Source organism: Colletotrichum lupini, chromosome 1 (genome assembly GCF_023278565.1).
Source record: "Colletotrichum lupini chromosome 1, complete sequence".
NCBI lineage: Eukaryota > Fungi > Ascomycota > Sordariomycetes > Glomerellales > Glomerellaceae > Colletotrichum > Colletotrichum lupini.
In genome coordinates, this window is record NC_064672.1 from 7,113,707 (window position 1) to 7,126,923 (window position 13,217).

Consider the following 13,217-nt stretch of genomic DNA (forward strand, 5'->3'; position numbering starts at 1 on the left):
TTTGAGGCCAAGGTCGTGAGGCAGCTCTTTTCGCCCCCGAAAAGTGCAAGGATATCGCAACCTCCAGACAGTTGGAATGGAGGTTTTGTGTTGCGTTGAAGTGGAATTCTTGCTGCCTTCTGACCGTTCATGGATTCAATAGTGCTTACTCGCAATTTGGAACTTGTTCTCGATCGATATCATGAGGTTATGGGGGCGGGTTGGGATCAAAGTGGAATCCGAACGGGATTCAGACCTCTGTGCTTGATCGGATGCGAGGAAGATTCATCATCGTGGTTTAAGAGTTGGCTTGGGGGACAGACTTTTGTCTACCTCAACCGAGTGAATGATATAAAGCTGCTGCGCTGTCAACAACTACAGTCATCAAAACGAGTCAACTGAATACGCTCCTTCCAATCTTTTGTCTCCTATCTATCTTGCATTTTAACTCTTATTCGTCCTTACCATATCAACCAACTTCCTGATTTCTTTACCCCCTGACTCATATTGTACGAGGCGTTAGCCTATAGAGCCAATATGCACTTGCCATGGCTCACCGCGGGCCTTATGGCTGTTGGCTTCTTGACTGAAGGAGCCTCAGCGAGGTCGCGGACCGGGCTGAGACTTCCCTCCAGCCCTACCTACAGCAGCTTCGAAACTTGCCCAGAGCGTTGCAGTGTCTCTGGTCCTAATATTGGGAACTGGTCGGTCTATCCCGACTCCAAGCACATGCAGAAATGCAAGCAGACCATGTTCTACCGCTTCTCTCTCTTCGACCCCGTTGACGACAAGGCGGCTAATCATCGCATCCATGCCTGTTCGTCATATGGTCCTGATTTCTCCAAGCTGCCTGCATCGACCGCTCGCATTCCATCATCAGAGTCAGTCGACGTCGACTTTAAAATTGGATGGTGGCAAGAGGGTTTTGGCCAAGCCACCGCCGGCCTTCGCTCTCTGATCAAACAGATGCGCAACTATGTTGATCATGGGCATGGCGAGACTGACGGACCCTTCATCATGTTTGGTCAGTCTGGGCAAGCCACAGTCGGACTCTACATTGGCCAAGGTCTGCTGAACCAAGGCATTGGCGAATCGGCCCTCAAGAATCTCCACGATACCTTGCCTACTCTCAACGTCTCAACACCAAGCCTGGCCATGCAACTTTGCGAGCCAGGCTACGACAGCACTCACATCTTTGGATTGATGCTCTTGAGTAATGGTTCCTTCGGCCCGATTCAGGACGCCTTGAAGACGTGGGATAATGCTACTTGCCTTTCCTTCGAGGATTCCATCAGCGTTGGTGGCCAAGTCAAATTTACCACGCCTTTTCTGCCCTCGAATGGCACGATTTCCACGAACGGCACCACCAATTCGACAATAGCCAAGCGTGTTCACGGCACTGCCCACAGCCGACTCCATGCCCGCGCAGAATGCAGAACTGTGCAGGTCGAATCCGGCGACAGCTGCGCGGCGCTGGCCACAAAGTGTGGCATCACGGCCGCTGAGTTCACCAAGATCAACTCAGCATCAGATTTCTGTGCTACTCTGAGACCGAAGCAGCACGTCTGCTGCTCCACCGGCGACATGCCTGACTTCAGCCCGGACAAGAACTCGGACGGCTCATGCTACTCGTACCAGGTGAAGGCGAACGATAACTGCGACGATCTTGCTGCCGAGTACAGTCTCACGAGACAGAAGCTCGAGGACTTTAATAAGAAGACTTGGGGCTGGAACGGCTGCCAGCTGCTCTTCACGGATACTATCATGTGTCTCAGTGATGGGACGCCGCCGTTCCCCGCTGAGATTGCTAACGCAAACTGTGGTCCTCAGAAACCTGGTACGACGCCGCCGACTGATGGGTCGGATATTGCTAAGCTCAATCCCTGCCCTTTGAACGCCTGCTGTAACATCTGGGGCCAGTGCGGTATCACCAAGGACTTCTGCATCGACACCAACACGGGAGCCCCTGGAACTGCTGAGCCGGGCACCTATGGCTGCATTTCCAACTGCGGTACCGACGTGGTCAAAGGCGATGGCACAGGCAGTATCAGGATCGGTTACTTCGAAGGCTATGGCCTGGGACGTGAGTGTCTCTACCAAGATGCTATGCAGATCGACTCGTCAGCGTACACACACATCCACTTTGCCTTTGGCACCTTAACAGCCGACTTTGAGGTAGAGGTTGGCGACATACTGTCCTCGTACCAGTTCACACAGTTCAAGCGCATCAATGGACCCAAGAAGATCTTGTCCTTTGGCGGCTGGGACTTTTCGACCTTCCCTGACACTTACTGGATCTTCCGTGAGGCCGTAACGCCGGCCAACCGCCTCAAAGTTGCAACGAACATTGCCAACTACATCAAGAAACACAACCTCGACGGCGTCGATATCGACTGGGAATACCCCGGTGCGCCTGATCTTCCCGGCATCCCGCCCGCCAGCGAAGACGATGGCCCCAACTACCTGGCCTTCCTCGTGCTGCTGAAGAACCTCTTACCTGGTAAGACTGTCTCCATCGCGGCGCCCTCGTCGTACTGGTACCTGAAGCAGTACCCCATCAACGCCATCGGCAAGGTCATTGACTATATCGTCTACATGACATATGATCTTCACGGCCAATGGGATGCCAACAACGCAAACTCGCAGGAAGGGTGCGACATGGGCAACTGCCTACGCAGCCAGGTAAACTTGACGGAGACCAAGCAATCTCTAGCCATGATTACTAAAGCCGGCGTGCCGGGCAAGAAGGTTGTCGTCGGCGTTACCAGCTACGGACGATCCTTCAAAATGGCGGACCCGAGCTGTTGGGGCCCGGACTGCCTATACACCGGCGACCGGCTCAACTCGGAGGCGGCCAAGGGCGTCTGCACGGGAACGGCGGGCTACATCGCCGACGCCGAGATTGCCGAGATCATGAGCGACAGGCGCCGCGCCGGCCGTGTGGTGACGAGCTTCCTCGATGCCAGCAGTAACAGCGACGTGCTCGTCTACGACGACGGCGAGTACGTCGCCTACATGAGCGCCAGCACCAAGAAGACACGCGCGGCGCTCTACACTGCCTGGGGCATGGGCGGCACCACGGACTGGGCGACAGACTTGCAGAAATACCACGACGTGCCCGCACCCGCGAAGGACTGGGCGCAGTTCAAGCAGCTCGCCATCAGCGGGCAGGATCCCAAGTCGGACTACACCCGTAACGGCAATTGGACCGATTACGACTGCACGAACATTTACGCAATGGACCAGCTTCACCGGGATGTCGAGGAGCTCTGGCAGGGTCTCAACGCGGACGCGGCATGGGAGGACGTTGTGAGGATCTGGAAAGAGACGGATCAACCCTATAATGACACCAGTTTCCTCGCTTCTGTGCATGCGACACTCATGATTGAGGCCGGCGCGGACGACTGCGGCGGCGTCCTGGGTAGTGACTGCAGTACAGACGGATGCTCCAAGAGTATGGACGGACAGTACTCGGGCCCAGCGGCGCAGCTGATTTGGAACTCGATCATCACGATCCGGAAAATCCACGCCACATACTATGACGCTCTATATAAGGCCTCTGTAGGCCTCGTTGCCGCGCTCAAGGATATGGAGAACACTTTTGCGCCGATTCCTCCTGAGGAGGACAATACCTGGCTCCTCCTCATCATCGATCTCGTCACTCTGGGAACACTCTCTGCCGCAGGGCCCTTCTTCAACACGTTTCTCAAGTCTCTGCCAAAGTTTGCCAAGTCCCTAGACAACCTCAAGGACACCAGCATGACTCTGATTGGCCAAAGCACAACCATTGCCAAAGACCTGCTGCCAGACGCGGACGCATCAGACTGGACGGATCAGACTGGACACCTAAAGATCAGGACAAGTTCTCCAACTACATGGGCCAAGTCATTGACGGCTGGGCTGCAGTTACGTCCCTCGCCCTCACCAAAATCTTTGACGGCTCTTCCGAGTCGGTCAGCCTCATTGGCAAGGCCATCGCCAATGGTAACCTGTATCCCAAATCCGTCAACGGGACTGTGGACGCCACTACGCTGTTGTCAAACATTCAAAAGTCCTATTTCGCCTATGCCATCCCCGCACTCTGGCATGCCTCGAGCGCGTGGGCGTTCGTCATTGACTCGGGCTACGGCTGCGACGCATCGAACCCGCTGGATGACTACCTCTCGGACGAGACCATGAAGGCTACGGGCGCGTGCTACAATGGGAAGCTGTACTACCTCGCCAGCCCGGACGGCGACGCCTACGAATGCTCCGAGGGCGGGTGCGTGGACCAGAAGTTTTCGGCGCCCAAGGGTGTCGGCAAGCTGGGCGACAGCTTTGGCGACGTCACGAAGGAGGACCTGATCAAGGGCGCGGTGCGTACCTATCTGGCTAATGGCGGCAAAAACGGTGGCGGCTTCGCCAACGTAGATGACGAGGGCGTGCAGGACGACCTGCTGGACGTGGACGTCACGACGCCGGGCTTCATCCGCATCCCCGTCTGCAGCGCCGAGCGCGCGTTCCAGAGATGGGAGTCAGCGACGAGGGACGAGACAAAGGGCTCCACCGAGAACTACCCGTGCGACGTGCCGCCGGGCAAGGACTACTGCGGCTTGTCGTCGTTTGAGGACCAGACGAGCGGTGCGTCGCCGAGCGCGAGCGATTGTCGGCAAATTATCAAGAACATTGAGGGCGAAGGGGGTACCGACTGGACGACTCAGGTCGTGGGGAAGAACCAGCGCGAGATTGCCAAATTTGGCGGGTGTTCTTTTGGTGTTGAGGCGACCAAGGTTGATGGCAACGTCGAGTTCTACGTCGGTGGGCAGGATGTGATTGATATCATAAACACTGCTATTGAGAAATTTGAGAATGGTGACGGAAAGGTGGGAGCCAAGGGAGACATGGACTGTAACGGGAACAGTCACCAACAGGCGGTGAAATGGGGCATTTACTAAGCTTACCAGGACTTGGATCTAGGGGTTGAACTGGTGCCATACCTTGGCAACTGTTTTCTTTGTAATTCACATTCTCCTGTACGTATTTAGCATTACCTTGGGTCTTTGACTATCGAGTCATATGTATTCTATCTTCGTTCCTGCGTTGAAATCCCGCAATCAGCTTGACCGCGTCTTGAACTCTCGGTGAGCGATCATGGATGGGGTTCTTCTCTCAGGCGGAGAATGGCTTGGCTGGAATATTACCCAGCTGTGCCAGCACGAACACCTTGGACAACGCTACAGACAAGCAAGACATGGAGCGTGCGTATGAACTCGCTACAGAGTACTAGGTAGGTGGCCATAGTGACTCTAGTAAGAAGCACCACATTTCATGATTCTACGCTCTTCCATCTTCGAGGATGGGTAATCGAGAGTTGTCAGGACTGAGTGAATAATGTCCAAAGTGTTGTTCCTGGTTGGGTGAGACACGGGCATCCTTGCTGCTGCTGCAGAGCGTTGTGCCACGCCGTTGGGCCTTACGCTCAGGCACCGATACAGATCGATCGAGCGACTTTGATCATATGCTCGAGGTGAGCCATCAGTGGCTACACTGTCTCGTGAGTTCTCGTAAGCTCTCGTGATGTGGTCATCGAGTTATAGATTCACTTCAGATTCGTTCTGAAAGTCTGGCTGTCTTTTTTTCAAGACACGTTGGCGAGCTTGTTCTTCTCAATGGGGAGATTCCTGTGCAGGGCCCCTAAACTAATCCTATTAATAGGCGCATTAACCCCTCATTCAGCTGATAGTAAGGCGGCTGCACCCGCACCCCCCAACACTGTTAGCACAGCGCAACATGGACGCTCCTGGGCCGAGTTAGGCTTCATGACACCCTCCTTCTCAAGCAGCTGTTGCAGAAGACGACGAGCTGAACTTGATTCTCATTCCAAGAACGATGTTGTCCCATTGAGCAACGTCAGAGGGGGGAGAGAAAGAGAGATAGCGAAAGAAGATGACTGATTGATCAGCAACCCCGGCACGCCGGTGAAATGATCCGTGCCGAAATGGCGGTGACAACGACGGGTCCTGTACATCATGTACTCCTAGGGAGGGGGGCACTCTGGGACAACTCACGTCTGGTTGGAATGGCGGCGGGGTGGAGACGAGAACCCTCACCGCGGCCATTGACATCGCGGCCGACGCATGGCGGTGGAGGTTGGGCATCATACACCGCGCATGATCCATAGTAGCGACGTGGCGGAAAAAGTAGAGAGAGGCAGCAGCCAGCCAGAATCTCTTCATTCTGTTTGGTCTGCTGCTCTCTCTGGTGCAAGCGTGGCCGCAGGTTTTCCACGAGACCGCTCTTCACGACCCTCGCCTCGCCTCTTCTCACTCACCTCTCACCTCTACTCAGACAAGCAGAGTCTGTTCTGTCCCTACCCGAGGTGATCCCTCCCCCTTGTTGCATCTCGCCCTGCCTCATCTCAATCGTTCCGAGATCCCAGGCCCAAAGGAGTCCAGTCAGCCCCGGGTTTCTTGCTGCTCTATTGTGGTTCTCGAGGTTGGGTTAAACCACTACCTAGGTACTGCATCCCACCGCTCATCCCACACCCCCAGTCTTCAGTCTCCGTCATGTTGCAATGATTTGACCCATTCTCCGTACCCTTTCTCTTACCTACCTTACCTTGCCTCGACCTTTTTTTTCTCTTTGGTCTCCGCCAGAGCTATCCATACACCATACCGACAATTGAATCTTTAAACAGCCCCCTTTAGAAACTCTCTTCCCTTCCTTTTCCTCTTCCCTCTTTTTCCTGTTCCTGGGATGTGTGGCAAGAGATGGTGATCGGGAACCGAGATTTTTCGACTTTCAGGAGTAAGAGTACCAAGAGCACTAAGAGTGACTCGGGGAACGGGGACGATGCGTCCATAGGCACGCACGAGAGCTCGTACGAGCACCCTCTGGGTGAGTACAAACCGAGGATCAACGGTCTACGAGATCACCAGGTTTTCCCCTTTCTTTTGCTAACATTGAGGCAATCTCCAGCTCGCAAAGGTTACGATATTGGCCCCGCGTCGAGATGCGAGGTGGGCGACGTCTTTGAGTTCCTCTGGGCAGACTCGCACGAGTTCGAGTGGGAGTGGAAGTGCCTTGGCTACACGCGCTTCATCGTCCTTCGACACAGCGACACTTTTCCGCATTACTGCCACTGTGTGTAAGTTTTGATCACCTCCAATCTCCGACCGCCGGGATCCCTCTGTTGATGTGGTTGAGCTTGTTGTTGCTTTTTACCCCTCCTCATCAACGCCCCTCATCCCACCAAACCCCCCGTCGGCAAACCAAATCAAGCCATAATCAAGCCCAAAACTTCATCTCGCTAACCTCCGATCGACGATACCACCAGTCCCATCTCCACCCCCACGAAAAATGACTTCCAGAAGCCCGGAATCGACTCGAGCCAGCAGGGCTACGTCTTTGACGAAAACGACCGCACCCCGCCATTCGATCGTCTCCCCTTCTCCCCCGTCGGCATGCAGCTCCGTCCGGGCAAGTTCCGCGTGAAAGAGAATTCACGCGCAAACTATGCCGACGTGCTCGAGATTGATCACGATGCACAAGTCATGGTCGTCGGCGACGTCACGCGCTACTTTGACCGGGTGCGGAGGAATGTCAACAAGGCCGTCATGCGCAACGTGTTGAAAAAGGCGTTGGAGCAGTACCGCCAGGGCAAGCTCGTCGGCAAAAAGGGCGCCAAGCTCGAGGCGAGCGTCGTCAACGGCGGTGGGAGCCAGGATGACGAGGAGGAGTTCAACTTTGACGAGGAGCCCGAGGACGGAAGCGATCCGGACCATCCCGATGTGTTCCTGCGACCGGATGAGACCTCGTCCGTCATCGAGAAGCGGAAACCCGATCGAGGAGATCGTAGCGACCGCAGCGACCGGGAACGCGACAGAGACCGGGACCGGGAACCCCTCGTCAGCGCAGAAATGCCGCCACCTCCGCCCCCGGCCCCGCCGCTGCCGCCGATGGACCTCCCGTCCCCGATGCCGATGCAGCAGCCGTCGCCCCCGCGAGAGCGAGAGCGCGACGACGCGTCCTCGATCCGGTCCCACGCGTCTCGAGAGAGAAGGCATTCCCGGAAAGAAGCGCCCCCGCCGAGAGGTGAAGACCTCCCGCGAAAAATGTCGGATCACCACGTCGACGGCGCCGCTCGGCCGTATAGACAGCGCATCGACCTCCCGCGATCCCGGAGCCATCGGGCCTCTGAACACGAGGTCTCTGCTTCAATGTACGACGTCGCTACGGCCAGAGCGGACTGAGAAAAAACCATGAGTTGTGACATTGGGATCTGATGGGTGATGAGATGACGCGCATTTCTAGGATGATGATGATGATATGGTTACCATCGATCGATCGGCTCTTGAAACGGGTGCTATGAGTGGCACGACGGCGGCTCTGAATGTCTTTTTTTTTTCCTTCTCTTTTTTTATGACACATATCATGATTGCATGCATCAAATGCCTCTTTTGCTTTTTCCCTGCTGCGACTACAACATCAACATCAACAAATAACGAGAATCCGCCAGCATTCACGGAGTACAATTAGACTTGTTTGGTATTTCCTTTTTTTTTTTTTTGCTTGTTTTTCTTCACAATCATCATGATCTTCAGAAGACACATTACAAAAAAACTGTACAAATGATAATCAGACTGCGAGTTTTGTCTCCTCTCCTCTGCACTCAAGATCTCACGATATATCCAGGCAGCTTACCGATTTCACTGTGACTGTTGAACTATTGCATCTAGAATGCATCTAGAAGAAGATGGAAGGATGCAAGATCCGCTTGGGTAGCAATTTGGGCAGCAATTTAATACCAATTTCCTATCTGGGGGCCCCGCGGGCGCTAAAGGCGGCAGTCTGCATCGTCATGCAGGATGATTCACGATCCTCTCTCACCAACTAGTCGGACCAAAGGTCTCGTTTTCCCCCACCTTCTTCAGAATGGCGCCATACGTGGAGTCCTATATGCAAGACACGATTAGTTGAAATGAGCCTCGACGTCAGATAGCGTTGCCAGCAAGCGCATTCACTTGCGGGCACCCGCGTTTCGCGGGGAGAGTGAGGGAGGAGGGGCAGGGTCCCCATTCTCAATTTCACGATGCATATGCAACTTACCAAGGTATTATATACGTCGACGTTTCCCCACCATTGTGGGATCGTGACGTTGGGTAACGTGATGGCGAAGAAGATTACAATGGTACTGATGATGAGACCAGCGTCGAGCGCAGCGGCGGTGATGTAGTTGTACGTCTTCCACCACCCGTGAAACCTCTTGCGCACGCCGTGGTTGAAAATGAGTCCGACAATGGCCCAGCTGGAGAAGCTGAGGGGCGTCGCAGGCGGGAGCCAGCCCATGGCACCGAGCATGACGGGCGCGTGGAGGACCTTTGCGAACTTGAGGTTGAGAACCCTGGCCAGCACGTAGAAGACGATAGGCAGGCAGGCGCCGATGAGCCAGAAGTAGTTGAAGTTGTGGTAGATGGAGCCGGCGCCGAACATGCGGCGGGGACCGATGACACCCCAGACGATGGAGGATGAGAAGAAGGCTCGGCCGTTGGGGCAGGTGAAGTGTGCGTGTTGTGTGCTAAGGTCAAAATGTCAGGTATCAATCCTTCGTAGGGTAAGTAATCATGAGGCTCCCTTTGGATGGACTCACAGTGCACAACAGTTTTCAATATTGCCAAGCGTCCAGTTCATCACGGCAATCTGCACAAAGACGGCCCAGATGGTAGCCACAACCTGACACCAAAATGTCACGCGAGGCGGGATCTTCATGTAATGCGCCATCTTGAGATCGCCAGAGTACGTCTGCGCCTGGCCGAGAGTAATCGTGCTGTACACCTTGAAGATCATGACACCAATCGGCTTCCCGGGGATCATGAAGCCCGCCAAGAACGGGGACAGCACGTTGAGCGCGAGCCCGAGGTTCGAGATGGCGAGGATCGTGCACGTGGGAATCACAAAGATCATGGCCAGAAAGTTGGCGACGAAGAAGGCCCACCACGGCAGCTGGGAATCGTAGCCCTCCGCCGTCGCGAGACCGAGACCGATGGCGAAGAGCAGGAGGACGGCGTACCACCACTCGGGCGCGTCGACATACTTCTTTGCGAGCTTGAGGTGGATGTCGGCTTCCTGGTTACGCGCAGCCTTGAGGCGATACCAGATCTCTTTGCCATGGAAGAAGCCGCAGTGGACTATAGCGGCGGTAAGGGCGGCGAAGGAGAGGCCGTAGTTGAGGGCAAAGGTAGGCGGAAGGAAGAGAGGCGAGTACTGCTTGTACTTCTCTTCTGAAAAGGTGTACCCGGGTCCGAGAATCTTGCTGACATTGTAAGAGCTCTGGGTGTTGTCATAGGTCTGCGAGGTGTTGATGGGGAGGTAGTCTGCAAAGAGGGCGCCCGAGTAGGCGATGCCGATAGTAGGGATGATGACGAACGTGAAGAGGCCGATCAAAACATTGACGTGGGTATGTGTCGGCGAGAGGAGGGGGTCGCCGAGGTAGGCGGATACATAGGTCCAGTCAAACGTGATGGGAATCAGAGAGAGGCCGGTGAAGCCTCCAAAGAGCTGGTTGACGACGATATTGTTCGGCTTGATCCAGGTGACAAAGGCAAACACCGATAAGCCTTGCCAGAGTACACCCGGAATCCAGTAGTAGCAGAACATGGCCGCGAGGACGTAGAAGAAGTACCGGTACCGACTGATGATCCAGCCGTTGCTGTGCGTGCCGTCGCTCTTGCTCTTGTCGTGGAGGGCGTAGAAGAGGGACGTGTTGGCGAACTGGTTGGGCCAGATCATGGCCGCCGGCCAGACGAGGAAACGGCGGCAAAGGCCCGCGAGGCCGATGCCGATGAGCTGAGAGCTCAGCGTGAAGAGCAGCTGGAAGCCCCATCCGAGGTTGATGTCGTAAAAGGGCTTGCCCTGGAGCGCGAGGAGAGCGTCGGTGCTGTAGGCATAGCCAATGGAGACGTTCGACATGAGAGTGATGACAACGTGCTCCTTGATCGTAAAGGGGCCGGTGTTAAAGGTCCATTGAACGCCAAATGTGTTGAAGACCTTCATTGGCATGGCCTTGGCCCAGAGACATCCAATTGGGTAGACCAGCAATTGGACGATGATGGATGGGAAGTTGATAGCGGGACTCCTGTGAAGATGGAGTAAGAGTGTCAGCCATTGATGTTCAGGTATCCCAAAGTTATCATCATCTCAGTTCCACTTACCTCATGCTCAAAAACATATTGAGTCCGCTCCCAATTGTCACGAAAATCATACCCAGGATCCACGCTCGGACCGTGTTTGCGACTTCACCACCATCCGTGTTGCGTACAGCAGCACGTACTTCCTCATAGGGCGAATCCTCTGTCAAGATGGCATCGGCGGCAATGATCTCCTCAGAGTCGCCGTCCTCGAGCGCTTTCTTCACCATGTCGGCCTTGTCCTGGGGCAGATTAGGGTCCCATTGATGATCACGCTGGAAGTTTTCGAGATCGGTTGCCGCTTGCGTGACGTCCACGCTATGGTTCTTTTCGTCCGCCATGGCGGCTACTAGGTGTGCCTATATTATCGGGCGTGATGTTGATGCTGGTGGCTACTGCAAGGCTCTATGCAGCAAAGGTTCACTAGCTAGATCGTCATAGCCCAATGGCTGATCGATTTTGGGTTCCACGGACGTCGGTGGCAGCTTGGGAGGGACCAACATTAAGATCAATGCCTCGCGATGCATGTACGTACGCGCGTCTCACATATAAGTTGAACAATTTGCGGATCGATTGAACTCAATCAAGGTTCCAAGAGGGAAGTTGCCTACGTTGCCGGGAGCCCGAACGACGTGATAACGGTCACCAGGACCATCCCACCGTAACGTACCACGAGGTATCGTTATCATGGATAAATGGTCTCCTTTCTCCACCTTCATAGTGCGAAATGGTGGTGTTCCCAAGCAGTTCGTGTTATCTCGCCCGAGGCCGGGGGCGGGGTGGCGCCGTTTATTTCCCCGGAAGGAGGGGGGAAACGACAGGGAACATGGAGGATTACGTGCGGTTAGGATTCTTTTGGAGGAACTTATTTGAGCGAACCCCTGCCCGCTTATCGTCTTGACAAGTCTTGTCCCGACGCGGCAATGCTTGGTCCAATTGGCGTTAAACTCAAAACAAAAAGTTCCAACCGTCGGGGGGATCCCCTTGACAGCATTGAACCGTCGGCACGTTGCAACCGCGTGACGGCCGAACGACTAATAACGAATCCTCGTTCTTACCCCGCCGGTAGATAAGGTAGCAATTCTTCCCCCAACACGAAGGAGTTCGATACGGATAACCTTTGCCCATGAAAGATACGGATATTGTGATAAGACGGAAGGGGTCCCGCGGGGGGTCTTCCGACGAACAAGGATCTCGGACTGAAAGCCCGGGTAACCCGGGTCTGGCCGGGAATGTCACTTCAAGCGTTTATTTAGAGAATCCCAATTGATTGCAGCGAAATCGTCCGAACCCAGCGCGATGGTGTCAATTGGCCTGAATCACGCATTGATTTTCCTCAAATCATTACCGCTATCCAGGGTGCTGGATCTACAACACCCCAGATGACCTCGAGTGTCCAGCTGTTCCGCCTGCTCGGAACTATCAGCGTGTAAACGGCTAATCATGGAGCCCTTGCCTCGAGGTAACCCTCAGTAACTTGCATGAGGTACCTTGGCTGGCGATACTGCTCCATACAGCATGCCTGAGATCGATCCAACATCAACAGTCTAGCACATTGACCTCCAGGGATCATGATGCAATGACAATGATAGCTCAGTGAGAACGAAGCTCGCCTTTTGCTCCTCTTATGAGTTCAGGCTTTGAACACAATCTCAGGCTTTGAAACTTCGTCTTGAAGGCCTTGAATCAAACATAGAAGCAGTCTACTTCTTAGTATGGGTCTCTCGCTGTCGTTGAACATCCAAAATCTTCCTCAACGCTGCATCTCGCTCTTGAAATTGCTCCGGATTGGGCAGACCGTAGGCATCCACAGTCTGCTGCACAACTTTCGCATCCCACGTTGACCCGTCACTCTTCTCTGTGCCCTCTGACTCATTCGTTGCCTTTTTCTGGAAATTCACAGGTTCCGAACTATCCCATACCCCTTGAACAGTCCCAGAAAGGTTATTCAAGAAGGCCTGGATTCCAGCTACCCCGCCACCCATATTGTACGACTTGAAGATGCCTTGCACCGCCCATCTGGGCCCAAGGCTCGCTTCTATAATAGTGTCAATGTCAATAGGTCTACGACAC

At 54.5% G+C, this 13,217-nt stretch overlaps 3 protein-coding genes across 3 annotated transcripts; 2 read left to right on the forward strand and 1 right to left on the reverse strand.

The window, feature by feature from the left end:
* Positions 1 to 516: 516 nt before the first annotated feature.
* On the forward strand, positions 517 to 4,913 carry CLUP02_02028 (glycosylhydrolase family 18-6; the record flags this gene model as incomplete). Its single annotated transcript, XM_049281063.1, has 2 exons — positions 517 to 3,710; positions 3,776 to 4,913. The coding sequence occupies 2 exons, from the start codon at positions 517 to 519 to the stop codon at positions 4,911 to 4,913; spliced, it is 4,332 nt and encodes a 1,443-aa protein (XP_049137020.1).
* A 1,815-nt stretch (positions 4,914 to 6,728) lies between these two features.
* On the forward strand, positions 6,729 to 8,210 carry CLUP02_02029 (uncharacterized protein; the record flags this gene model as incomplete). The annotated part of the gene is made up of 3 exons (XM_049281064.1): positions 6,729 to 6,855; positions 6,937 to 7,105; positions 7,295 to 8,210. 3 exons carry the CDS (start codon positions 6,729 to 6,731, stop codon positions 8,208 to 8,210), a joined length of 1,212 nt encoding a protein of 403 aa, XP_049137021.1.
* Positions 8,211 to 8,772: 562 nt separating this feature from the next.
* CLUP02_02030 (OPT family small oligopeptide transporter) lies at positions 8,773 to 11,485 on the reverse strand (the record flags this gene model as incomplete). Its single annotated transcript, XM_049281065.1, has 5 exons — positions 8,773 to 8,808; positions 8,883 to 8,912; positions 8,992 to 9,535; positions 9,608 to 11,092; positions 11,169 to 11,485. 5 exons carry the CDS (start codon positions 11,483 to 11,485, stop codon positions 8,773 to 8,775), a joined length of 2,412 nt encoding a protein of 803 aa, XP_049137022.1.
* Between the last annotated feature and the right edge of the window lie 1,732 nt (positions 11,486 to 13,217).